The 26,084-nt window shown below is 40.7% G+C and overlaps 1 protein-coding gene across 3 annotated transcripts; it reads right to left on the bottom strand.

Annotated features, from left to right (window-relative positions):
• Positions 1 to 4,171: 4,171 nt before the first annotated feature.
• On the bottom strand, positions 4,172 to 15,426 carry LOC124115606. Of its 3 annotated transcripts, none has more exons than XM_048382378.1 (4): positions 15,315 to 15,403; positions 5,390 to 5,431; positions 4,947 to 5,010; positions 4,172 to 4,488 (listed from the first exon to the last, which is right to left on the bottom strand). In XM_048382378.1, exons 1-4 carry the CDS (start codon positions 15,345 to 15,347, stop codon positions 4,238 to 4,240), a joined length of 390 nt encoding a protein of 129 aa, XP_048238335.1. In that variant the 5' UTR covers positions 15,348 to 15,403; the 3' UTR covers positions 4,172 to 4,237. The 3 variants fall into 3 exon arrangements, with proteins under 3 accessions (XP_048238335.1, XP_048238334.1, XP_046332622.2); XM_048382377.1 differs by lacking the exon at positions 15,315 to 15,403 and adding an exon at positions 5,921 to 6,033; XM_046476666.2 differs by lacking the exons at positions 4,172 to 4,488; positions 4,947 to 5,010; positions 5,390 to 5,431 and adding exons at positions 13,247 to 13,552; positions 14,129 to 14,192; positions 14,706 to 14,750 and having other exon boundaries at positions 15,315 to 15,426.
• Positions 15,427 to 26,084: the final 10,658 nt, after the last annotated feature.

Below are 26,084 nucleotides of genomic sequence, written 5' to 3'. Positions count from 1 at the left end.
GTTAACATTGAAGGTATTGTAACTATGATGTATTCCGATTGTGATGCAGTGGTAACTATTATCATTGTGGTCAATTGTAGTAGTATAACAGTTGATATAGTATTGCAATAGCAAGGTACATGTACTTCCGTCAAAGTAGATTCCTTGTAGTATCCGACGTGTGCTCAAAGCCTAATCGTCTATTGTAGAAGTACTGTGGGTTTTTGAGATGGTATTACATACAGTGTTAAAGTGTAGGTATGGACAATCATCAACAAAGTCAGAAATGTATTGTCAGAAGTATCTGATGTTGCGCCATGGTCGTGAATATGATTAGGTTGCAATCATCGTCTATACTTTTGTGTCACAACTGTGACGCTTCACCACATCATAGCAAGCACTGTGAAATACACACACCATGCCATGCACTGTGAAATACACACACCATGCCATGCACTGTGACACACACCATGCCATGCATTGTGACACACATACATCCTGTCAAACACAGTGAAATACACACACCATGCCATACACTGTGACACACACCATGCCATGCACTGTGACACACACCATGTCATGCACTGTGACACACACCATGTCATGCACTGTGACACACACCATGCCATGCATTGTGACACACATACATCCTGTCAAACACAGTGAAATACACACACCATGCCATACACTGTGACACACACCATGCCATGCACTGTGACACACACCATGTCATGCACTGTGACACACACCATGCCATGCACTGTGACACACACCATGCCATACACTGTGACACACACCATGCCATACATTGTGACACACATACATCCTGTCAAACACAGTGAAATACACACACCATGCCATACACTGTGACACACATAAATCCTGTCAAACATAGTGAAATATACACACCATGCCATACACTGTGACACACACCATGCCATACACTGTGACACACATACATCCTGTCAAACACAGTGAAATACACACACCATGTAATGCACTGTGACACACACCATGTCACACACTGTGACACACACCATGCCATACACTGTGACACACGATGGCATGCATTGTGACTCATACAAAGACTTACACCCTGAAACAAAAGCCATGCTATAAACCCTGAAATCCATACACTGAGGCACACATAGGCAGATGGTTTAACAATTGGGCTACCCCACCACCCCTATGCACTATGATTCACATCGTCACATGGACTGTGTCATAAAATCCACTGTGACATGTATTATAGTATACACCATGAAATACACATCAACAGCTAACACGAAACATCCCAACCCATCGAAAAACATCTATGTGTGGTTCGGGTTTCTTACACACCTGTGGGTGAGAAACCAATTTGAGATAACTGGAATCTGACATATGTGTGGATCGAATTCCAGGCCTGTGATTGGCTACTTCTTGGTTATGACCTAAGGTCAGATCATGACGGAATACTTTCCTGATCGTAAGTCATTGATGTTTCTCATGCTCCAGTCGAATGTTCACCTACACCTGTGTTGAACATTATGGTTTTAGAGTGCCCCCTGGATGCTACACTTCAATAAAATTCAAAATACATCACGCACACTAATACACATCACAGTTTTGAATTCTGTGGGAAGTTACCTGTTGTGTGATATGTATCACTGTCACTTTTAGGCAAAACAAACTTACTGAAAATGAGCTCTGAAAATCGACTTTGTTTACCGAAAATCAGCATCGATCATTCCTGATTGATATGTCATAAAGGCTGAACAAATAACAAGAAACATTTTGCGTATGACATATTTTATAGGTTTGTAAGCGTGCAGCATTACGATCTATAACAAATTAGAACCGCGATAATATAGCGTACCAAGCTTCATTGCAAATGTGGCCATTTTCGATACATTACAGAATCACAATTCACGGCGTTATTTAATGTAGGTTTAGAAATCGAATATAAGAGATTTACTCCGAATTGAATTGAATTTGAAAAATAACATATTTGTGATGACTGGTGTAATTCTGAAACGTCGCCGATAAGCCTAGAATTTTGGAAAGTACGCATACACGAACCTCGAAGTGTACTTTCCGCAAATCACGTTTGATGTGTGCCGGTTATGAGACGTCTATAACATCACATATACTTCAAATTCAGCTGCGACTCCTAATCTCTGAATTGCTCATACATTTTAGAATCAAATGACAACGAACAAAGTTTCTAGATGGAATCAAGCGAAATAAATTAGGTGTGGGAGCGAACGCTGTGCTAGTAAAACTGTACGTGTTTGAAATGTAATTATAGCAAAATTCCGAATTTACTCTGTGTAACACTTTCTCCTATTTTGAGAGTTCCATTCGTCTAATTGTTGCATACATTGGCTCACGTGTTTGAGGATATTTAATGGAAGAATATCGTAGCAACGAATTATGGAATTAAAAATATATACATAACAATGATCAGGTAAATTCAACAGAAATCGTAAAAGTTTCCGTCCTTTGTGACGCCATGACTGACGGAAAATCACGCACAACGGCAACGGTAGTTATCTGCTAATCTGACTAATTCTCTTGGTATTATTGGAAAACCTAAAAACAAATAACAGTACGCAAATTGTCAGACTGTTTCTGATTACTTACATAACACATGTATTATATAATCCATCGATCAACGAAAACCCTCCTCTGAAAATTCCGCTTACTGTTGTCAGTGAACACTCCATTTAGACAAAAGTCGGTCACCAGTAGTTTTGACATACGGAATAAACATTGTTGTTCATATTTAGCTATTTATTTGAGGTGAAACTATTATGATTACTCTTTCTTTGATCTAATCTAATTTGCATGATCATCATCGCCATGATAATCCACAGATATGGCGGAAACCTTTTTGTGTAGGCTCAAATAATTTATGAGTAGTAAGCAGTACGTTGGATGACGTCATTCATGACCGTTGTGTTATGTATTAATGCGCCATTGCCATCATGAACATAGACTAAATGCATCGATTCGATGTTGTAATGGTGCGATTTTAGGGTGTGTAAGAAACAGATTACTGCACTCGTTGTAAGATGAATGGTATCTGATAGACACTCGTGTATTAATCTCTATATAACACGACGTTTCAGCATAATATGACTGTATATAAACCAAAGTGATGCATTCATCATTTCGGCGAATCCAACGAACATGGGTATGGTGCTGACATACCAAGGATGATCCTCGGGTAGAAGTCGGGATTCAAAATCAGGATCAGCAGATCCTTGAACAACTGAAATGACGTAACTTTGCCCAGCGAATTGCAGCTGCTTTAGACGACCGGGTGATCCTCCCTCTTACATACCATGACATGAGCTTTGAGCTTTGTGTGTGTGTGTGTGTGTGTTTGTGCGCGTGTGTGTGTGTTTGTGCGTGTGTGTGTGTGTGTGTGTGTGTGTGTGTGTGTGTGTGTGTGTGTGTGTGTGTGTGTGTGTGTGTGTGTGTGTGTGTGTGTGTGTGTGTGTGTGTGTGTGTGTGTGTGTGTCTATGTGTGTGTGTGTGTGTTGTTCGAATATTAATGAATATCAAATGATTGATACTACTAGTCCTGACAACTGATTCGTGCAATTTATTCTAGTGTTTGATCATTTGAACAAATGAATTGCCTTTGTGTGTGTTTGTGACGACTTCCACCGATGGGGCAGGCTACGTTAAGCTTTTCGCGAACACCCGGTATCATCCTTGTTGAACAGTGATTCATAGCCATATGCTTATTGTATAGCAGGAATTGTACAGATTGTTAAATGTTTCTGGTATGTGATTGAGAATTGACTTGATTGTGGGAATCTTGAAAATTGTAAATGGACTAGGGATTATTGTCATAATAGTATGGAAGTTGGCAAGATAAACACACAGTTGTCATATTTTATGTATCTGTCACAACTATGCCATGACGATTAAGGTTGTAGGTAAATTCCTAACTGGACTACCTGAAGCAGTCTCGCTCGTTGTAAGCCTTTAAAGTGTCCATTGGACACTCGTGTCTGCAGACTGCACTTTATGGCATCATTCATGTAGCTATGATTTCTTTGCATGTATGTCATGTTATGTTAGACCATGCTAGAATGTGTTTAGTGCCATGAGAATAGGCCACATTGTAGGAATCTTGGGCACCATAAATGGACTAGGCATCTTTGTCGTAATAGTGTAGAAGTGGACAAAATAAGCGCATGGTGGTCAGATTTTATTTATCAATCACAATAACACCATGAGGGTGAAGGCTGTAGTTAAGTTCCTAACTGGACTCTGTTGGTTTCTTGCCCTCCTCCGAGGTCTTCTCAGCACCAGAGTAGGGGATGCCGGGGCCGCCGGGGCCGCCGGGGCCGCTTCCCCAGCCGTTGTTGGAGAAGGCCACCAGAGAAGGACCTTTCATACACACACCATTACAACATTTCTCACTGTAAGGGTCACATCCGGCGAACCCAGAACAGGACTTGAAGTCATAGGTGTTGGAGATCCAGACTTGTGGGCAGACGAAGCTGTTAGCTGAGGGGATGAAAGTTAACGTTCAGGATCAGAAATCTGGATTAAGTGTTTAAGTACAAATACAGAAGATAGCCGTAAGTACATTGTGTGTATGAATGACAAACAGATGGTATTTGAATGGCTATTGAGTGGCTCTAATAGTAAGGGCTACTTCATGTCACAGATATGTAATGATATACACGATGACAACACTCTTGACCAGTGGGAAACCAAGCAGAAGAGTGCCAAGCATTTATAACACCAAACAATATAAATATCTATAAACCAAGAAACATAGATGCTTACGCCATAGATATCTGCTCACACTAAACATTCCTTGCTTGAACTGAAGATGTCATATTCGAAGTAGTCTTTGTCGATGTGGTTGATTTAAGAATGTCTATACTGGCAGAGTTTTGAAGTTCCGTGACAGGGAAAGACAATGTATAACAATGTAATACAGGCATAGAAATACTCACATACACACTGGCTTTGCCCCATCGAGGAATAACTACACTCAAACCCTTGGGGGCACATTACATTCTGTAACAAAAATACAAGAATGATTTGATCACTATTTATGTAATAATTGCGCGATTGTTCCAAATTCCATTTACATGTATTTCAACTAGTAACATTGGAGTATTCGGGTGTAACAGTCGTGTGAATAATGGAAGAATGAAATCTTCTGGGATGGTATAGTGAGTGCGTGAGTGAGTGAATATGGTTTTACGCCTGTTGTAGCATTATTCCTGCAATATCACGGCAGGGGACACCCGACATGTCGGGAATCGTGGGATGGTATAGAGACATAGCCTGTCGAGTTATAGCCACAATTATGTTTAAATGAGTTTAAATGTAATCAACGTTACATTTATTCTACACAGGGTGCATATGGTTTATATTATGTCTGATAGCCTACCCCACAGTATTGGCCCATCTGGGCAGAGCAGCATGCCAGAAGCTGAAAACAGACAAATATAAAATTAAATTCAATAAAGTGCGTATATAAATAACTAAGTATGGTCCCTCGTCGTTGGTTTCATGGTAAATACTATTTTTGATTTTTTTTCAGTGATTGAATGAAAGTTGTTTAAAAGGGTAAGGGTATCGCTAGCATCCGCAGCTTACACAATTTGTTTGTGTTTCGTTGCCTGACGCCTTACAGCAGTACTCCTACCATAAGGCCTGTAAACAATAAAATCGTGACAAGACACGATGCACCAGACTAACACCCGATCAGTTTCAACATATGTTACTGGGGACCAATTCTACAACGGGGATATATAAAGTAAATCAAAAGAATAATATATAAGACATTTTATGTGATGCGAGTTATATACTATTGGGTATAAGCGTGGGACAATCGAACATGCTAGATTTGTTATCTTTTTCAGACATGAAAGGTGCAAATGAATTGAAAGGAAAAAATAAAAGCATGGAAATAACTCACGGCAGCGACCAGGAAACATGTGACTTTCATCATGACGGATGTCTTGTATCAGGTGGAACTCACAAAATGTGTCGTCTCTTCCTGTTCCATGCCTTATATACAAACACACGTCCTTCCGTGTTGGGGGCTGTCACACGGATACTGACATGTCTGGTGGATCAGATGGAAGATTACACCTGCATCTGACACACGTAAAATAATTGATAATCATCATCCAATCTTCATGTCAGTCACCACGGCAACGTCAAAGAGCCAGGTGGCCTCCGCACATGAGATAAGACTCCAGGCTCGTCATCCTCATCCTGATTGATCTCCATCAGGAGAAGCAATGCAGTTAATAATCTATAGACAGATTTTCGATCCTCTCCTTCAGCTTAATCACAGTTTGGATTTCCAAAACCATTTTTACTAATATTATTGATAGTTTTATAAGATTAGTAATCGAACGTATGTTTTTCATATGATATGTTCGTTTAGAATGAGTGAGTGGGTATGGCTTTACGCCGCTTTTAGCATTATCCTAGCAATATCACGACGGGGGACACCAGAAATGGGCTTCACACATTGTACCAATATCGGGAATCGAACCTGTGTCTTCGGCGTGACGAACGAACACTTTAACCACTAGGCTACCCGACTACCCCTGTTCGTGTAGACACTTGGGCTACTGTAAATAAATCATTTTAGAAATAGAAGTAAATGATATAACAAAAATAATTATAAATGAACATATTTAACTTGAATGGACGCGAAAATCGAAACAGTCTATATAAATGTATTTCTTGTTGATATCGTACATTTGTTATATTTGTCATTTCGAAAGGAAAGTCATTAGCATGTGACATATTTCGATAAGGACCTTTCTCGTGTAACTCTTTCTGAGGATGTTGTCCAACTCGCTCTCAAATCCAGCTCTTACCAACCAAATATCTGTAGGTTTATTCCCGAAGGCACCCATCATATTCTCCGAACACGGACTATAGGTATACGCGTGAAGACTCGCTGACGGATGGCGAAACACACCTTTTACTGGGTAAGATACATGTAGGCTCTACTACACCAAATCAGAACCAGTAGGGACTGTGCGGTTTTCGTAGGGAGCCTTCAGTACAGATCGAGAGATACCTGCAGGCTGTGATTGGTGGATATTCTGTAAGATTTTTATGTCTTTTAAATGTACATCCATCCAGTTATTAAAACTGACCATGTTTTTCTATATTAAGTACTGTCTTTTTCAACATTATGACTTATGCTTAATGTGACCACAGCTATTTTCAAGTAGGTGACATTTGGTGCGAAACTGGGGGTGGTGTGTTTAGCTTCCTGTACTCGGAAAAGGAGCTGGCTAAGCTTGTCGTATTTTATGTTTTTATTGCTGCTCTAAGGCCAAAAAATAAAACGTTACTATAGAAGTCTATGGGAAAACATTTGGTTGTGTGTAACCTGTAGGTGAGGGAACCTTCGGTCAGTAACCCAAATACCATGAATGCACTCGTGCCATTGTTTCCTTTTACACTTAAATTAAAGCGACTAAACCATTTCCTTAAACATTAGAAATGTCAGCTTAAAACTAAGTCGATTGTACGATTCCGACCATATAAACTTAAGTTTAATATGACCACGCCTGAGGTACTTGTATCATATTCCTTGCTTGTATTGATACTGGTGAACATAAGATACATCTGTCAAACGGATACCATAGTTAGTGTTTGGTGTCCATTTGGGAGTAATGTACAAGTTAAAACGATTGTGATGCAGAAGCTAATATCTCCTTTCTGGCCAAATGTAATAGAAGTCCGATATGGGTTCAACGCCTAATCGCCAATTGTATTGGTACCGTGGGTTGTTGAGATGGTACCTAAGCATCAAAGAGAGTGTGTACAAATACGCACCGTCTATCAAATGACTTGCACTGTGACACACGAACCTTGCAGCGCACACATCACAAACCAATGACATGTACTGTAACACACACCATGACATGCATTGTGACACACGAACCTTGCCATGTTTTGTAACACACATGCCCCATGACACGTGCTGTAACACACACCATGACATGCATAGCGACTCACACCATGACATGCATTGTGACTCACATCATGACATGCATGGCGACTCACATCATGACACATTGTGACCTACATCATGTCATGCATAGCGACTCACATCATGACATGCATTGTGACTCACACCATGATACATTGTGACTCACACATGACATGCATTGTGACTCACATCATGACATTCATAGCGACTCACATCATGACACATTGTGACCCACACCATGACATGCATAGCGACTCACATCATGACATTCATAGCGACTCACATCATGACACATTGTGACCCACACCATGACAAGCATAGCGACTCACATCATGACATGCATTGTGACTCACACCATGATACATTGTGACTCACACATGACATACATTGTGACTCACACCATAACATGCATTGTGACTCACACCAAGACATGCATAGCGACTCACATCATGACATGCATAGCGACTCACATCATGACACATTGTGACCCACACCATGACATGCATTGTGACTCACACCATGACATGCACTGTGACTCACACCAAGACATGCATAGCGACTCATATCATGACGTGCATTTTGGCCAACACACAATCGCATGCACTATGAACTACACATACCATGTTTTGAACTGAAGCACCCACTATGAATCAGATCATCACATGGACCATCTTCCCGAGGCAAGGGCGTTAACTGACTATAAAAGTCCAGTTTCCACCCTTGCCGAACTGGGCTGAAATTTCTGGGCTCTATCGTAGCGCCACCAGTGGCTATTACGAGTTATGTCCCTTCTATGTTCCTCTTATTGACCAATCAGATTCCATCTCTCACATCACTTGCATTTCCTTCAAACAAAACGGCGGCGCCCAGTCAAGACGATCTGCTCGATAGTTAAGATCTGTATTGTAATAAAACGAGTACACCAAAAAACGTGAGCACCTGGATTAAAAACATGAAAGAATTTGCAAAGTATCTGTCGAAGCCCAGTTGGCGGTACACATGCTTTGCAAATCCTGCAGTCGACCGAAATCTGCACCTTGAAATCCATGTTGTCTAGTTCGTTACGCGATTTTGATTCGACTGTGCATAGACTGGTTATGTAGCCAAAATGTAGCTCCATAATTTCAGCCTTGTTCGGCAAGGGTGTAAACTGGACTTTTGCAGTCAGTTAACTCCCTTGCCTCGGGAAGATGCACATGGGTTGCTTTTCAAATCATTAAATCATGTAATGCACCATGAAATATATACTGAACAACAATAGTTCCTGTGACATTGAATAAGATTTAATGCAAAGTATTGATTTTTACCAAATCTGAAACAATTTCGGTTTGCAACAGATAAAAGACTCCTGTAAGTGTTCAAATGGTTTAATTTGCGATACTGACTTCAGAAGAAGCGTGATTTCATAAAAAAAACCATGAACATGCCAAAATGTCAATTTACAAATCAGTAGCGTGTGTGTCCATCTCTGGTTGCGATGCAAGCAACACATCTTCTTCTCATGGAATGGACCAGGCGTCGCACAGTCCTGTGGGATATCTGTCCATATCTGCTGGAGCATGTTTCGAAGTTACTGGAGTGTCTTGGAACACGTGGTTGACGTCGAAGGCACCGATCCATCTCATCCCACATGTGCTCGATTGGTGAGAGATCAGGGGAGCGAGCCGGCCAGGGGATGACATTCACGTTGTTTTGTTGAAGAGAATCCTGAACAAGTCGAGCAATATGAGGCCGGACGTTGTCATGTTGAAAGGTAATGCCTGGGCCATGACGACGCAAAAACGGTAGAACAACAGGGCCGATGATCGCGGTAGCGCTGTCCATTGAGATTTCCCTCTACGACTATCAAACGGGTCCTCTGTCTTGCTGTAATCCCACCCCATACCATAACGCAGCTGCCCCCGAACCGATCTTCTTCTATGACACAATGATTGACGTAACGTTCACCTCGACGTCGGTACACTCGAATCCGTCCATCGCCGTGGCTGAGGTGAAAACGAGACTTGTTAGTGAATAGAACTTGTCCCCGCCGCATGGCCGTCCAGCGTAGACGCTGTCTGCACCACTGTGGACGTGCTTGACGGTGGTTTCCTGTCAAAATGGGACGTCTGGCGGGTCTTGTGGCGACAATCCCTGCACATCTGAGGCGACGACGTACAGTTTGTGAAGATATTCGTCGAAGGCCAGGGATGCTTCTTGCAGTCACTGTTGCTGGCTGGAATCGATTTCGTAGGTGAGTTGTTCGAATCCAGTTGTCTTACGCGTGTTACGCGTGGCCTGCCACTTCGAGGATAGTCTCTGACTGCATTCGTCTGTTGCCAACTTTGCCATAAACACCAAATGGTGTTTCTGTGGATGTTAAATTGCCTTGCAACATCACGTTGACTCGATCCTGCTTCAAGCATACCAATGACTCACAGACACTCATTTTCGGACCGGCGTGGCATTTCGTAATGTTGAATAATTGCATAATTTTGTTGTTTTTCTGAGTGGCTGTTGTCAGCATGATGCTAAACAATGCATATGGAATCCCGTTAACGCACATGTTTTTATACCCATTCTTGGGTTCTTTTATACCACTACACAATACGTTTCTTGACAATAATTTTAGAGCTAGCTAGAGCTGGCTAGACTTGTTTTTGTATACGTTTCTAGATAAATATATTCCAGTCATGGTGCAGGACTACATGAAATACACACTGACAGATACCACGACACAAGACATCCCATGGCAAACATCGGTAATGTCACGATGTCTCAGCATAATATGACGAACACGGGTATGCTGATAACATTCCAAGGACGATAATCTGATTGAAGGATTCAAACCCACGATCAGCAGATCCTGCAACGACATGTACATGAACTGAAACACACACCATGACATGCACCGTGACACACAAACCTTGCCGGGTTGAAGCTGGGATTCAAATCCTCGATCAGCAGATCCTGCAAAGGCATGTACATGAATTGAAACACACACCATGACATGCATTGTGACACACAAACCTTGCCATGCTCTGAAACACACATGCCCCATGACATGTGCTGTAACACACACCATGACTTGTAACGGTTTTAGAGGACTGGATGACCCTCTCTCCTACACACCATGACATGCATTGTCTCTGAAACACACAGGCCCCATGACATGTGCTGTAACACACACCATGACTTGTAACGGTTTTAGAGGACTGGATGACCCTCTCTCCTACACACCATGACATGCATTGTCTCTGAAACACACAGGCCCCATGACATGTGCTGTAACACACACCATGACATGTAACGGTTTTAGAGGACTCGATGACCCTCTCTCCTACACACCATGACATGCACCTTGCACACGCGATGACATGACACAAAGTTTATAGCGGTTCCATTTCTTTGTGGCATTTTTAAAATATCTTCCTTTACGTGAAAGCTACCTGTTCCTTCATTGGAACCATTGTGAAATGCCAACAACTGTATGATATATTTTATCGAATGCCTTTGGCGGCATTTTCGAATACACTTAGCATCATTAGAAACATTACTATACGCCCCTTCGGATTCTCCGAGAAGCATATTCGCGGAAACAGGGCGTCAGTGGGGGATTGCCGTAAATTCACATATCAGATGATTGATAACACAAGTACTAACAACGGATTCCAACAATTTGTTCTAATAATGCCCGATGCAATTCCCTTTTTTGACTTGAACCATATGTTCCCGTGTTCCCAGATGAATAATCGACTTGCCTTTGCATGTGTTTATGACAGGTGCCACCGATTTCTAATAATTTCGCTTTTACAGAACTATTCCATTAAAAAGAGTTCTCATCCTCACATAATAAACGGTTTGATTGAAATATGTCACGACTCCTGGAATCCTACAAACAACTTACCCGGAGTTCAGTACCCTGTCCTGCCTACGATTGTGACATTATTTCCAGACCTAATGTGAACACACAGTTGTCTTATCACAACTGGGTTCAGACAGAACTGTCCCTTGAGGCAACATCGGAGTGTTATTCCCTGAACCATCAGAGATACACCATGCTGGAATTTAAGCTTGATGCAACACCTCGTCCTATCATTTGGATAAACTTGGTAGACAAGTGGAGGACATTTCCAACTTTCACGCAAAAAGTGCCCAAAGTGGAGGCTGATGTTGTTCCCTATTTTGACTTGTTCATACGTTCCCGTGTTTTTCAGGTAAACAGTTGGCTTGCCTTTGCATTGGTTTGTGACATGTTCCACTTGTGTGGGGTGATACTCTTGGTATCACCACTATTTCGCTTTTATCTCTCAAATATACTCTCATACCGTTGCCCAGATGCTGGATCAACAAGCGGCAGGTGAAGAATATCAAATCGGTCAGCCCCTCCTATGTATTATGAACCCAAGCAAGAAGACAACTCAACGTCTTTAACAAAGGCTGTGACTGAAGTCGTAGCTTGAGGTACACAGACAAATGTATAACTGTGATTGAAATCAGTAAATCAAACACCCAAACCTGCCTCAGGGAAGAGAATAAAGGGAAACACATATTAATTGGGTGATATACATCCGAAAGCGATGAAGATTTAACAAATGTCCCCAGAACATTTCTTGTGAGCAGGACACATTTGACAAGGCCGTGATGAAACACCGTCTAACAAAACACATGATCAGACAGCACTGTTGGTACATGTAGGTTTCCCCAAGGAATCTCCACTCCCTGCACCACAGTTTTAGTGTAAACACATCTCAAAGTGTGGTTTGAACGATTAGTGTAATGCTGATGACAATCAACACATATCGGATTTGATGCCTTTCATGCACATATGGATATATCTAGGTATGTGCCGAAGTCTCATGAGTAAGGTATCAAGGGAACAATTTCAGAAACTCAATCTCAAACTAAACACAGCAGCACACATTTGCACAAAAAACGTTCAAATGTTGTCAAAACACCTGCTCTAATATCCTCATATTGACTACCTCGCAAATTCTCATGTATCAGAATGAAAGTCAGCTCAAGATTCCGGAATTCCGATTGAAATAGTTTCACAATACCTGAAGCAGTCTCGCTCTTTTTAAGCCTTTAAGTCTCCATTGGACACTCATGTCTGCAGACTGCACTTTATGGCATCATTCATGTAGCTATGAGTACTTTGCATGTATGCATGTTATGTTACACCATGCTAGTACGTGTTTAGTGCCATGAGAATAGGCCAGATTGTAGGAATCTTGGGCATCATAAATGGACTAGGCATCTTTGTCGTAATAGTATAAAAGGGGTCAAATAAACGCATGATGGTCAGATTTTATTTATTAAACACAACAACACCACAAGTGTGAAGGCTGTAGTTAAGTTCCTAACTGGACTCCGTTGGTTTCTTGCCCTCCTCCGAGGTCTTCTCAGCACCAGAGTAGGGGATGCCGGGGCCGCCGGGGCCGCTTCCCCAGCCGTTGTTGGAGAAGGCCACCAGAGAAGGACCTTTCATACACACACCATTACAACATTTCTCACTGTAAGGGTCACATCCGGCGAACCCAGAACAGGACTTGAAGTCATAGGTGTTGGAGATCCAGACTTGTGGGCAGACGAAGTTGTCAGCTGAGGAGATGAAAGTTAACGTTCAGGATCAGAAATCCGGATTAAGTGTTTAAGTACACATACAAAAGATAGCCGTGAGTACGACAAACAGAACGTAGTATATGGCTATGAAGTGACCCCAATTGTGTGGGCTACTTTATTTCACTGGTATGTGAAATTCAATGTCTTCGTCGATTTATGTTACTGAAGAACTTTAACTATTGACATGTCAGAGTGATACAGGTTGAAAGGGTGTTTTGCAGTAATATAATCTATATGCAATACCCACATATACATCTATGTTACAGTCTTTAGATCACCATGTATGTTTGTGTGAAGACGCCACACGCTCATTATTTCAATGGCTATTGGACGACTGATACAAACTGCTTCATCTCACAGATACGTCACTTCGTACGTGCGGATATAGAGTTCTTCATTAAAGAACAATAGTTTCATCATATTTAAGTAAACATTGGCAATTCAATGTCTTCGTCGATAATTGTTACTAAAGAATTTCAACTGTGTATATTACAGAGCAATACAGGTTGAAAAAAAATGTGGTGCAGTAAGCATTCAGAGAAACACAGTACTCACATACACACTGGCTTTGGCCCATCGAGGAATAACTACACGCAAACCCTTGGGGACACATAACATTCTGAAAGGAAACGATATGTTTGGATCAGCATCTCCGATTCCTCCAGTCATCTTATATCACTGTAGATTTAGTTTTTCAGATTCATAAGGTTGTGGGTTGGTTGGTTTGTTGTTTAACGCCGCAGTCAGCAATATTCAAGCTTTATGACGGCGGTCTGTAAATAATCGAGTCTGGACCAGACAATTCAGGGATTAATATCATGAGCATCGATCCACGCAATTGGGATCGATGACATGCATCAACCAAGTCAGCGAGTCTGACCACCCGATCCCGTTAGTCGCCTTTTACGACAAGCATAGTCACATTTTTCCGCAAACATGGGTTGCTGAAGACCTATTCTACCACGGAATCTTCACGGGTCGGATTCATAAGGAAACATATCATTCCGTACAAAGATAGTTTGATAGTGTTTAAATACAGAGACAGTTTTACACCCAAAACGGAAATATTTAAATAATTATCAGTTGATCGATATTATATATATAATGAACACATTTATAACTGATACTCTACCCCACAGTATTGTCCTCCCATCTGGGCATAGCAGCATGCCAGAAGCTGTAAATGTTGAAAATCAATGTATAGCAACAGTAATATCTTCTGTCAAAATGTCGTTTCTGTAAGAATACATAACTATTCTTAATATTGTTAAAGGCACCATTTTATATTGAGGGAGTGTTTGGGAAATAATATTGCAGAAAACTCCTGGACATGAACATTTTGTCCGAAGGTTTTGCTCTTAAAAATGTTAACTTATTTTTAGCATTGTAAAATTGACCACCCAACACACACACACACACACACACACACACACCCACACACACACACACACACCCACCCACACCCACACACGCACCCACACCCACACCCACCCACCCACCCACCCACCCACACACACACACACACCCACACCCACACACACACACACACACACACACACACACACACACACACACACACACACACACACAAATGGTCGGTCACTCAGTAAAACAACCACATGGAATATAATGTGTGGGGTTTAGATAGAGGCTGTAGCTATGGAACTAGCGAATGTATTTTAACATTTAAATATTTTAACATTCTTGTATTCAGTAGAAAAAATAGAAACTGATAACTCACGGCAGCGACTAGGAAACATGTGGCTTTCATCATGGCGGATGTCTTGTATCAGGTGGAACTCACAAAATGTGTCGTCTCTTCCTGTTCCACGCCTTATATACAAACACACGTCCTTCCGTGTTGGGGGCTGTCACACGGAGACTGACATGTCTAGTGGATCAGATGGAAGATTACACCTGCATCTGACACACGTAGAATAATAGATAATCATCATCCAATCTTTATGTCAGTTACCACGACAATGTCAAAGAGCCAAGTGGCCACCGCTTTGGTCTCACGGACAGGGTGATGTAAGCAAATGAGATAAGCCCCCAGGTTCGCCAGCCTCCTCTTATTGATCTCCATCGGGTGTAGATATGCAGTCAATTATCTATAGACTGATGTCCCATAATCAGTTCCAGCTTAGTTTCAGTTTGGATTCCAGGAGTTGGTTACAAGTTACCCCCCAAAAACTGTTTCCTACCATTCATAGTTTTACGTGAAGAGGAGTGGTAAGTATAGTTTTGACAAAAATCTGTTTTAGAAGTTTGACCTTCTGAACTGTACTGTAATTAAATGCAAAGAAAAATAGATGTATATGGTATTATTATTGAACATCTTAAACTTGACTGGACGTGAAAATGAAACAGGTCATATTCCTTTTGATATTGTACATTCGAAATATACATACAATTTCGAAAGAATAATCACTGGCATGTTGCATTTTTCGCTTGGGACCTTTGTTGTATTAGTCGTTTTGTTGGCTAACTTGCCCTACCTCTTATGAACCACAGCTCTCGATGAATTGTCTGTTTGTTTATTCCCGAAGGCACCCCCAATATTCTACGATCACGGACTATTGGTACAAGCGTGATGACTCTCTGACGGATGGTGAGACACGCCATTAACAAGGTTAGATAGCTACAGATGAGGATGCCTTTGGTCAGTCACCCAACTCTGTATACTCTGGTGCCATTGTGTTTGTCCAACATGACCTCGCCTGAGGCACTTGTATCATATTCTGCACTGGAATATCAACGTGAGTACACACAGCAGATCCTGGTTACCTGTTGTCATGACCTTCCTGTAACATACGCATATTCGCGATTAAAGCGAAAAATAGTAATACACATTTTCACTCTTATCATTAATTGTATCATGTCATCTTCAGTTATTGATTAACCTTATGTGAAATGCTTCAAAGCTGTGTTGTACTTTCAGACAGGCAGTGCTGTTTCCTAACTTGTAAATATACAAATGTACAAGTCATATATATATATATATATATATATATATATATATATATATATATATATATATATATATATATAATTATATATATATATAATTATATATATATATATATAATTATATATACATACACATATATCGTAAATTATACAGTTCATGTATATATATATATATATATATATATATATATGTGTGTGTGTGTGTGTGTGTGTGTGTGTGTGTGTGTGTGTGTGTGTGTGTGTGTGTGTGTGTGTGTGTGTGTGTGTGTGTGTGTGTGTGTGTGTGTGTGTGTGTGTGTGTGTGTAAAAATGAAGAGGTGGAATTACCTAGTGGTCAGTGGCACATGTATAGAGAAATTCACCAAATAATCACACGACACGAATCGCTCTTCCACATGTTTCAGTTTTACATGTAGCTTCATGTCTCCCTGAAGATAAAACATAAACATATAGGAGAGAAATTTTGTGATTATTTTTTTTATTTCTTTATACTCTATCTTTCCCTCCCTCCACCCTCCCCCATCTCTCTCTCTCTCTCCCTTTATAGTTTATAAGAAAGGTGATATATGTGATGCTGGTAAGTTTCACGTCATGCCCAGTGACGACCATCCGGTGGGTCTCGTGATGAGGATGTAGATTTGGATATTGTTATTTTATCGCATCTCAAACCAAATATCCGAGTCACTTCAAACACTAAAATAGTGAACATTCTCCGACAGGGTACCACTCAGACGTTATAAGCTTGTTGCCGATTCTTCAAACCAGCGCCCCTCTTCTCTCAACACTAATTGATATAAACAGTTTAACAAGCAGAATTGCAACAACCGCCAACAGTGCTAAAACTTGAACTTCTAAACTGGTGGTAAATTGTCAGAATGGCTTTATTGTATTTTAAACATCTTGTCAAGAGACCAAATCACGAAATCAAGATGTCGAAATACTCAGAGAGAAATAAAGAAAAATATCCCCGAAGCACGTCGACGACGTAGCTAACAAGGAGCAGGTATTTGTAGGAAGTCGAGTATGACATCGGTCCCAGTTCCACATCTCCCTCCATCAACAAGGAATGCTCCCTCACTGTTTCCATAGATAAGGAGACTGGCACAGAAGTAAGATGTATTTCAGCGATAAAGGGTATTTAGTCAACAAACACCGCCTGTCCGGTGACAATTATTCACAAGGCAGCAAATAGCTCATCACCGGTCCCCCTCTCGTGTCGCTCTTGCATGTCATATACATACTTCTAACATTCTGAAAATTGCCTACTCTAATTGCCTCTTGTTTTGTGCTCTCTCGGCAGAGATGGGGCAGATAACGCCCCCAATGAGGTCTGATAACAACTGTTTCGCTTATCTCCCCTTGCAATCTTACGCGTGGTGTGCATTCCTGTCAAATATAAGCCGATCGTCATTCCAGCCCATTTAGTTGATATGATACTTGTTTAAGCCTGGGTCAAGCATATAAGTGATATAAAACTAAAAATAAATTCAGACACGCATTTACACTGAATCCTCCATTCAAAGACACGACTGTTTATGACATAATTTGATCCCAAACGGATCGTGAAGGGTATATGGCAGGTTACGTACGCTGTTGGCAGGTGGACGACTCAATTAGAAAAAAGCATAGACGAACACATCCCAGTGTTACCCCCGACAAGTAACTCAGCTGTAGGGTGTCAGGGGCTGTAAATCTCACACACTGTCAGAGGAACAGCAACACACGTCCATGCCTGTCCTTGGCTGTGATGGTCGGCGATTGCATACCTTAGTCCCATTAGCTCGAATGCGGAAAACATTCGCATCATGAAAAAACAGTGTTGATTAACACATCCCCTGATTTTCAATTAATCTATGTGTGCTCATGTGACATTATTAATGTAGTTCAACATATCTGACTAGTCTGATTTACAAGGCAGAATCCGTAAACGCCCTTCCTTGTCTCAGTTCTCCAAGTCTAACAATACGACTACTCACTGTTAGTGTTCAGCCTGGGGATGCGACAGGCGTTCTGGTAAGGTTACCCTCATGGGAATGCTGTGATTCCCTTGGAAATGGTTTGTTACAGTACTAGAGCTGTGATGTATTACTACAGTTCTGCACCTGTCCATGCACGTAGACTCATATTGGAAAGTTTATATGCTCTGTTTGACAGTCTTTCTTCTATTATGTCGATGTACATCACATACTGACACCCCATCATGATCATCGTCTCGCTGACACCTCAACACTGTCTAGTCCCTTTGTGAAAACACATAAAGATGTAAGGATTTCCCTGATGGAATCACTGTGCTTCAGGTTAAAGCCATAAAACTCGAAACATCGGAATGTTCCGAGTATCATAAAAGATGTTACACTCTTTGATTATCGTAAGTCGTTTAAGTACGAAAGTCGTAGCGCTATGAATTTATGGATGGGCCTTACTGTGTGAATAGGACCTATGTGCCTGCCTAGCATCACGTATCATTTCGGACTGTTTAACTCTCTAAACTTTCAATTTAATTACTTGATGCTATCTTTGACACTGTAAAAACCTTTTTAATCCGATCCGAGCCAAATAACAAACACCCTCTGATGGTATTGTCAGGTATGACGATCCCTCCGCGCTTCACAAAGATCAGACCGTCCTTGAACAAAGAGAGCTCATGACATGGTCATGTGACATACGACAGGAGATAAGAATAGTCTCCTTATTATATTTAACTTCACGATAAAAGGTTATCTCCAGATACAACACAGCTGGCTATATTTACCTATTCCTAATCTGGATAACGCTGCTGACGTCATTGTGACGTAGAATGGCGTCGGCGTCTTTCAGCCATACGTTCGTAGCCAATCCCACCTCAGTGACGACGCAACTGCTGTACTGACTTCAGTGGCAATAAGCGATACGTTACAAGGGAAACTGACTTACTTCGTAACTTGATTTGTATCTCTGTCGCTATGCATTCCATTAGCCAAGCTTGTAACACTGACTCCTCTGCGAATACAAAGATGGCGACCCACAAACGACACGTCAGCGTAACTTTAGCGTCAGCTGTTTTGCATCAACTAAAGGTTATTCAGATGCTGTAATTTGCTTAACATTCATTAGATAAACACCCCTTCACACGATGTCACACACGCACATTCGCAGATTCATACTCTACGAACACGTTTGGGTACGTGTGTACTTGTGTGAAGACTCGAACGTAACTGTAATATTCTTTTTACGTAATTAATTCCTAGAAAAATATTTATAAAAAACGAATGCAAACAGGTATGTTGTTGTAAACAACTTGCTTGACTTCATTGCATTAATTAAGTAGAACATTGCCATCAGATTCCATGCATCGCGGAGTGTTTGCCTTTGGAAAAGAATGTTTTCAATTTGAAGTTACTTGAGCCAGGCAACTCGGGGACTAGACTAACATCTTGTCTCAGAAATGAAAACATTTTAAGAAAAAAAGGTTGTTAAATTGTCTTATTAGAGTATTATTAAAGGAGTCTAGAGACTCTCTTCAAACTGCAGTAATCTAGACTTGCCAACTGTTATAGACTTACATGGGATGCAGTGGTTGTATTTGTTCCAGGAGCTGTATGACAGGCTACTCGGGGAGCTGGTGACTGACTGTGTCAGCCATGCGACCACTTCAGGATGGCAACCCAGGTATAATACTTGCCTACCATATGCCCCAATGAGACAGCTGGAACTCTATAATGATATCCGTGACAACATGAGCATAAAAATATGGATATGTTATACAAAATAACAACGAATAACAGGCAGATACTTTCCCCATCCACAACGTAGAGATGGTTTCATGCTTGTATGTAGTACTTTACATAAGTTACATACACATGTCAGAAGGTCTGTATTTCCAGACAGACAGTTGTGTAAATGTAATAAGCTGTGTTGACGAACACGGATCATCAGGTATCCATCAAGTTGCCACAAATGGCTTGTGTTTGTGTTAGGACAAAAACGACAGGCCCGATGATGTTGTAGATCAATTTAGTCAAGATGTTGTACAGCTGACGTGTGCAGAAAGGGAGTTTTTAGTCATGTGTTACTTATGGTCTTTCATCCTTTTGTATAAATATGTTTTCAATCAGATGCTTTGAAGAAATACTTGCAGTGTCTTCTAGTTTAAAAATTATGTCAATAAGCTAACACCGTCAATATGACGTCGATATTGACGTTGACATCATCATATATTGTGACGTCATAACAATTAATGTGTTACATGATGCCTGTTTTACGTCAACTTTGATACTTTCATTACGTCAATCGGTGTATCATTCGGGCGGTCGGGTAGCCTGGTGATTAAATCGCTCGCTCGTCACGCCGAAGACCCGGGTTCGATTCCCGACAGTGGTACAATGTGTGAAGCCCATTTCTGGTGTCCCCGCCGTGATATTGCTGGAATATTGCTAAAAGCAGCGTAAAATCAAACTCACTCACTCACGATGTATCATTCCATATCACCCGGACAGCTTCAGGAACAAACGGCTTCTCGAACAGCCGTGAATAGTGCGACATATGTCACTTTGTATGAAGCGATGCTGCCGAGATTCATTGACTTAAAAGTCAAATCGGTACCACGTCATTTGTCAAATAAAATGATAATCATGTCCCATTTTACGAAAGGGTGTGTATTTCATACTAAAAATGTGAATGAGAGTAACGCCGCAATTATTTATGAACCATGACGTAACTGCAATGCAAACTCATTAATTGACGCAATGACGTAGTAATTGGCATCCCGTTGCTCGTTAGAAATTAAGGCAGACATTTGCTAACACACCAACAGATAGAACGGTGTTTTTCTGTGTATGAAGTTAACATATTATATAAGCAAGATACCATTAATGATACTTTTATGCAAAGCCGTCAACGCGGTGATGGATTTCTCGATATTTCTCCAAACATAAAGTGTTAGTAAGTTCATCAAGCGTATTTGAATTTACAATAAACTCCTTTTCTCAATTAAAATGTAAAATCAAATCATCTTGGTCTTAAATACGTCGCTCAGAGAAATAGTCTTCACAAACTGACTACGTATTATCAATATTTTCAAGAGGACATATTTTAGGTACAGTATCCTACCCGACCGAAGAGTACGATGGCATTCACTGTGACACGCTGTGATATGCTCTACGAAGCACACTATATACTTTGACACACACAATATACATGCAAATCGACACACAGTTATATTCACTATGACACACAGTGACATGCACTATAAAGCACAATATATACTTTGACACACACAATATACATGCAAATCGACACACAGTTATATTCACTGTGACACACAGTGGTATGCACTATAAAGCACACTATATACTTTGACACACACAATATACATGCAAATCGACACACAGTTCTATTCAATGTGACACACAGTGGTATGCACTATAAAGCACAATATATACTTTGACACACACAATATACATGCAAATCGACACACAGTTCTATTCACTGTGACACACAGTGGTATGCACTATAAAGCACACTATATACTTTGACACACACAATATACATGCAAATCGACACACAGTTATATTCACTGTGACACACAGTGGTATGCACTATGAAGCACACTATATACTTTGACACACACAATATACATGCAAATCGACACATAGTTATATTCACTGTGACACACAGTGGTATGCACTATAAAGCACAATATATACTTTGACACACACAATATACATGCAAATCGACACACAGTTCTATTCACTGTGACACACAGTGATATGCACTATAAATCACACTATATACTTTGACACACACAATATACATTCAAATCGACACACAGTTATATTCACTGTGACACACAGTGGTATGCACTATAAAGCACAATATATACTTTGACACACACAATATACATGCAAATCGACACACAGTTATATTCACTGTGACACACAGTGGTATGCACTATGAAGCACAATATATACTTTGACACACACAATAACATGCAAATCGACACATAGTTATATTCACTGTGACACACAGTGATATGTACTATAAAGCACAATATATACTTTGACACACACAATAACATGCAAATCGACACATAGTTATATTCACTGTGACACACAGTGATATGTACTATAAAGCACAATATATACTTTGACACACACAATAACATGCAAATCGACACATAGTTATATTCACTGTGACACGCAGTGATATGTACTATAAAGCACAATATATACTTTGACACACACACAATATACATGCAAATCGACACACAGTTATATTCACTGTGACACACAGTGATATGCACTATGAAGCACAATATATACTTTGACACACACAATAACATGCAAATCGACACATAGTTATATTCACTGTGACACACAGTGATATGTACTATAAAGCACAATATATACTTTGACACACACACAATATACATGCAAAACGACACACAGTTATATTCACTGTGACACACAGTGATATGCACTATAAAGCACAATATATACTTTGACACACACAATAACATGCAAATCGACACAAAGTTATATTCACTGTGACACGCAGTGATATGCACTATAAAGCACAATATATACTTTGACACACACAATAACATGCAAATCGACACTTAGTTATATTCAGTGTGACACACAGTGATATGCACTATAAAGCACAATATATACTTTGACACACACAATAACATGCAAATCGACACATAGTTATATTCACTGTGACACGCAGTGATATGCACTATAAAGCACAATATATACTTTGACACACACAATAACATGCAAATCGACACATAGTTATATTCACTGTGACACACAGTGATATGCACTATAAAGCACAATATATACTTTGACACACACAATATACATGCAAATCGACACACAGTTATATTCACTGTGACACACAGTGATATGCACTATGAAGCACAATATATACTTTGACACACACAATAAACATGTACATGCAAATCGACACACAGTTATATTCACTATGACACGCAGTGACATGCATTATCCAAAATTAATGATATTCACTATGACACATTCACAATAACATGCACTATGACACACATCGACATGCATTATGCCATATATAATGGCACACACTATGACACACACATACAATGATATGCATCATGCCACTCAATGATATCTGCCATGACATATAGTGACATACACTCAATGACATTCACTATGGCACACAGTGGTATGCTCTATGACACACAAAATATATACTGCGACACAAATATGATATTCATTATCAGACATTGACATGCATCATGGCACACAGTGACAAGTAAATGACACACAATGATATGCACTATGACACACAGTGACACACGTTAACCATACATAATTCACTCTGACACTCACAACGACATGCACTAAGACACGCAATGTAATAGGCTTTATGGCACACATTAATATGCATTATGACACACAATGCTACGACATAACCAACAACATGCACTATGACACACAAAATGGCATGCACTATGACACACAAAATGGCATGCACTATGACACACACAATGGCATGCACAAGGACATGCACTATGACACACAATGGCATGCACTATGACACACACAACCGCAAGCACTATGACACACACAATGGCATGCACTATGACACACACAATTGTATGAACCATTGAAATTCCAATACGTGAGCGACTGGAGAATATTACAGGTACATGACTATGTGTCTCCATAATCTGTGAGTTCATAACGAAACACAAGCACTATACTGGGAAGAATAGAGAGATTTAAGTGGTCGTAGTTACAGAGAGCTGTTAGTGGTGGGAGGAATAGAGAGCTCTTAGTGGTGGGAAGAATAGAGAGCTCTAAGTGGTGGGAGGAATAGAGAGCTTTTAGTGGTTGGAGGAATAGAGAACCGGTATTGGTGGGAGTAATAGAGAGCTTTTACTGGTGTGAGGAATAGAGAGGTGTAAGTGATGGAAGGAATAGAGAGCTTTAAGTGTTGGGAGGAATAGAGAGCTTTAAGAGTTGGGAGGAATAGAGAGTTTCTAGTAGTGGGAGGAATAGACAGCGGTTACTGATGGGAGGAACAGAGAACTGTTAGTGGTGGGAGGAATAGAGAGCTTTAAGAGTTGGGAGGAATAGAGAGCTTTTAGTGGTGGGAGGAATAGAGAGCTTTAAGTGGTGGGAGGAATAGAGAGCTTTAAGTGGTTGGGGGGATAGAGAGCTTTAAGTGGTGGGAGGAATAGAGAACTGTTAGTGGTTGGAGGAATAGAGAGCTGTTAGTGGTGGGGGAATAGAGAGCTGTTAGTGGTGGGAGGAATAGAGAACTGGTATTGGTGGGAGGAATAGAGAGCTTTACGTGGTGGGAAGAATACAGAGCTTTTAGTGGTGTGGGGAATAGAGAGCTTTAAGTGGTGGGAGGAATAGAGAGCTTTGAGGGGTGGGAGGAATAGAGAGCTCTAAGTGGTGGGAGGAATAGAGAGCTTTTAGTGGTGGGAGAAATAGAGAGCTTTAAGTGGTGGGAGGAATAGAGAGCTGTTAGTGGTGGGAGGAATAGAGAGCTTTAAGTGGTGGGAGGAAAAGAGAGCTTTTAGTGGTGAGAGGAATAGAGAGCTTTAAGTGGTGGGAGGAATAGAGAACTGTTAGTGGTGGGAGGAATACAGAGCTTTAAGTGGTAGGAGGAATAGAGAGCTTTAAGTAGTTGGGGGGGGGGGGGGGGGGGGGGGTAGAGAGCTTTTAGTGGTTGGGGGGACAGAGAGCTTTAAGTGGTGGGAGGAATAGAGAACTGTTAGTGGTGGGAGGAATAGAGAGCTCTAAGTGGTGGCAGGAATAGAGTGTTTTTAGTGGTGGGAGGAATAGAGAGCTTTAAGTGGGGGGGGGGGGGGGGGAAGGGGGGGGGGGGGGGATAGAGACCTGTTAGTGGTGAGAAGAATAGAGAACTGGTATTGGTGGGAGTAAAAAGAGCTGAGGGTGGGGGGAGGAAAAATGAGCAGAGAGAGGTGGGAGGAATAGAAAGTTGTTAAACGCGTCCTCACGTCACACGCAGACAACACATGTCCTCGTTCCAACATATATTCTCAGTACTTCTTACAACGAGCTACATAGCTTAGATTATAGACCCATGGCACACTTTAGGCTGTATATATCTAACTCGGTAAAGAACGTGATAAATGTATGACTCATACACTGGTATTCACAAAGCAAAACTTAATTAAATGCATCAATACGTCTGTTCACTGGAGTCAATCCTTTAATACCAGGATATGTCATCAATTATGTAGCGTCTGTATCCTTCCAGACTGTCCTCATCCCACCAGACAGTGAAGAAGACACTTCTATTGACTCCCTGATGTAGCTAAACATATCAGTGTCCTAGTTAGTTTCGTCTCTTGATTGATATCACTGAAATATCAAATTACATCATTCAAAAGTCGTTTCGATAGAAACGGTCGATTTGATATTTTTGTTAAGAAAATCAAAAAGTACTAATGGTGTCATGTTTTGCCAGCGTATAATTTATTATAAAGGAATCTAAATATGTTAATGTAAATACGAATACAATTTAAAGAGATCCCAGGCAATGG

This window comes from Haliotis rufescens, unplaced genomic scaffold (genome assembly GCF_023055435.1).
Source record: "Haliotis rufescens isolate VD_foot unplaced genomic scaffold, xgHalRufe1.0.p SCAF_4, whole genome shotgun sequence".
Classification (NCBI taxonomy): domain Eukaryota; kingdom Metazoa; phylum Mollusca; class Gastropoda; order Lepetellida; family Haliotidae; genus Haliotis; species Haliotis rufescens.
This window is presented reverse-complemented; position numbering and strand designations above follow the sequence as displayed.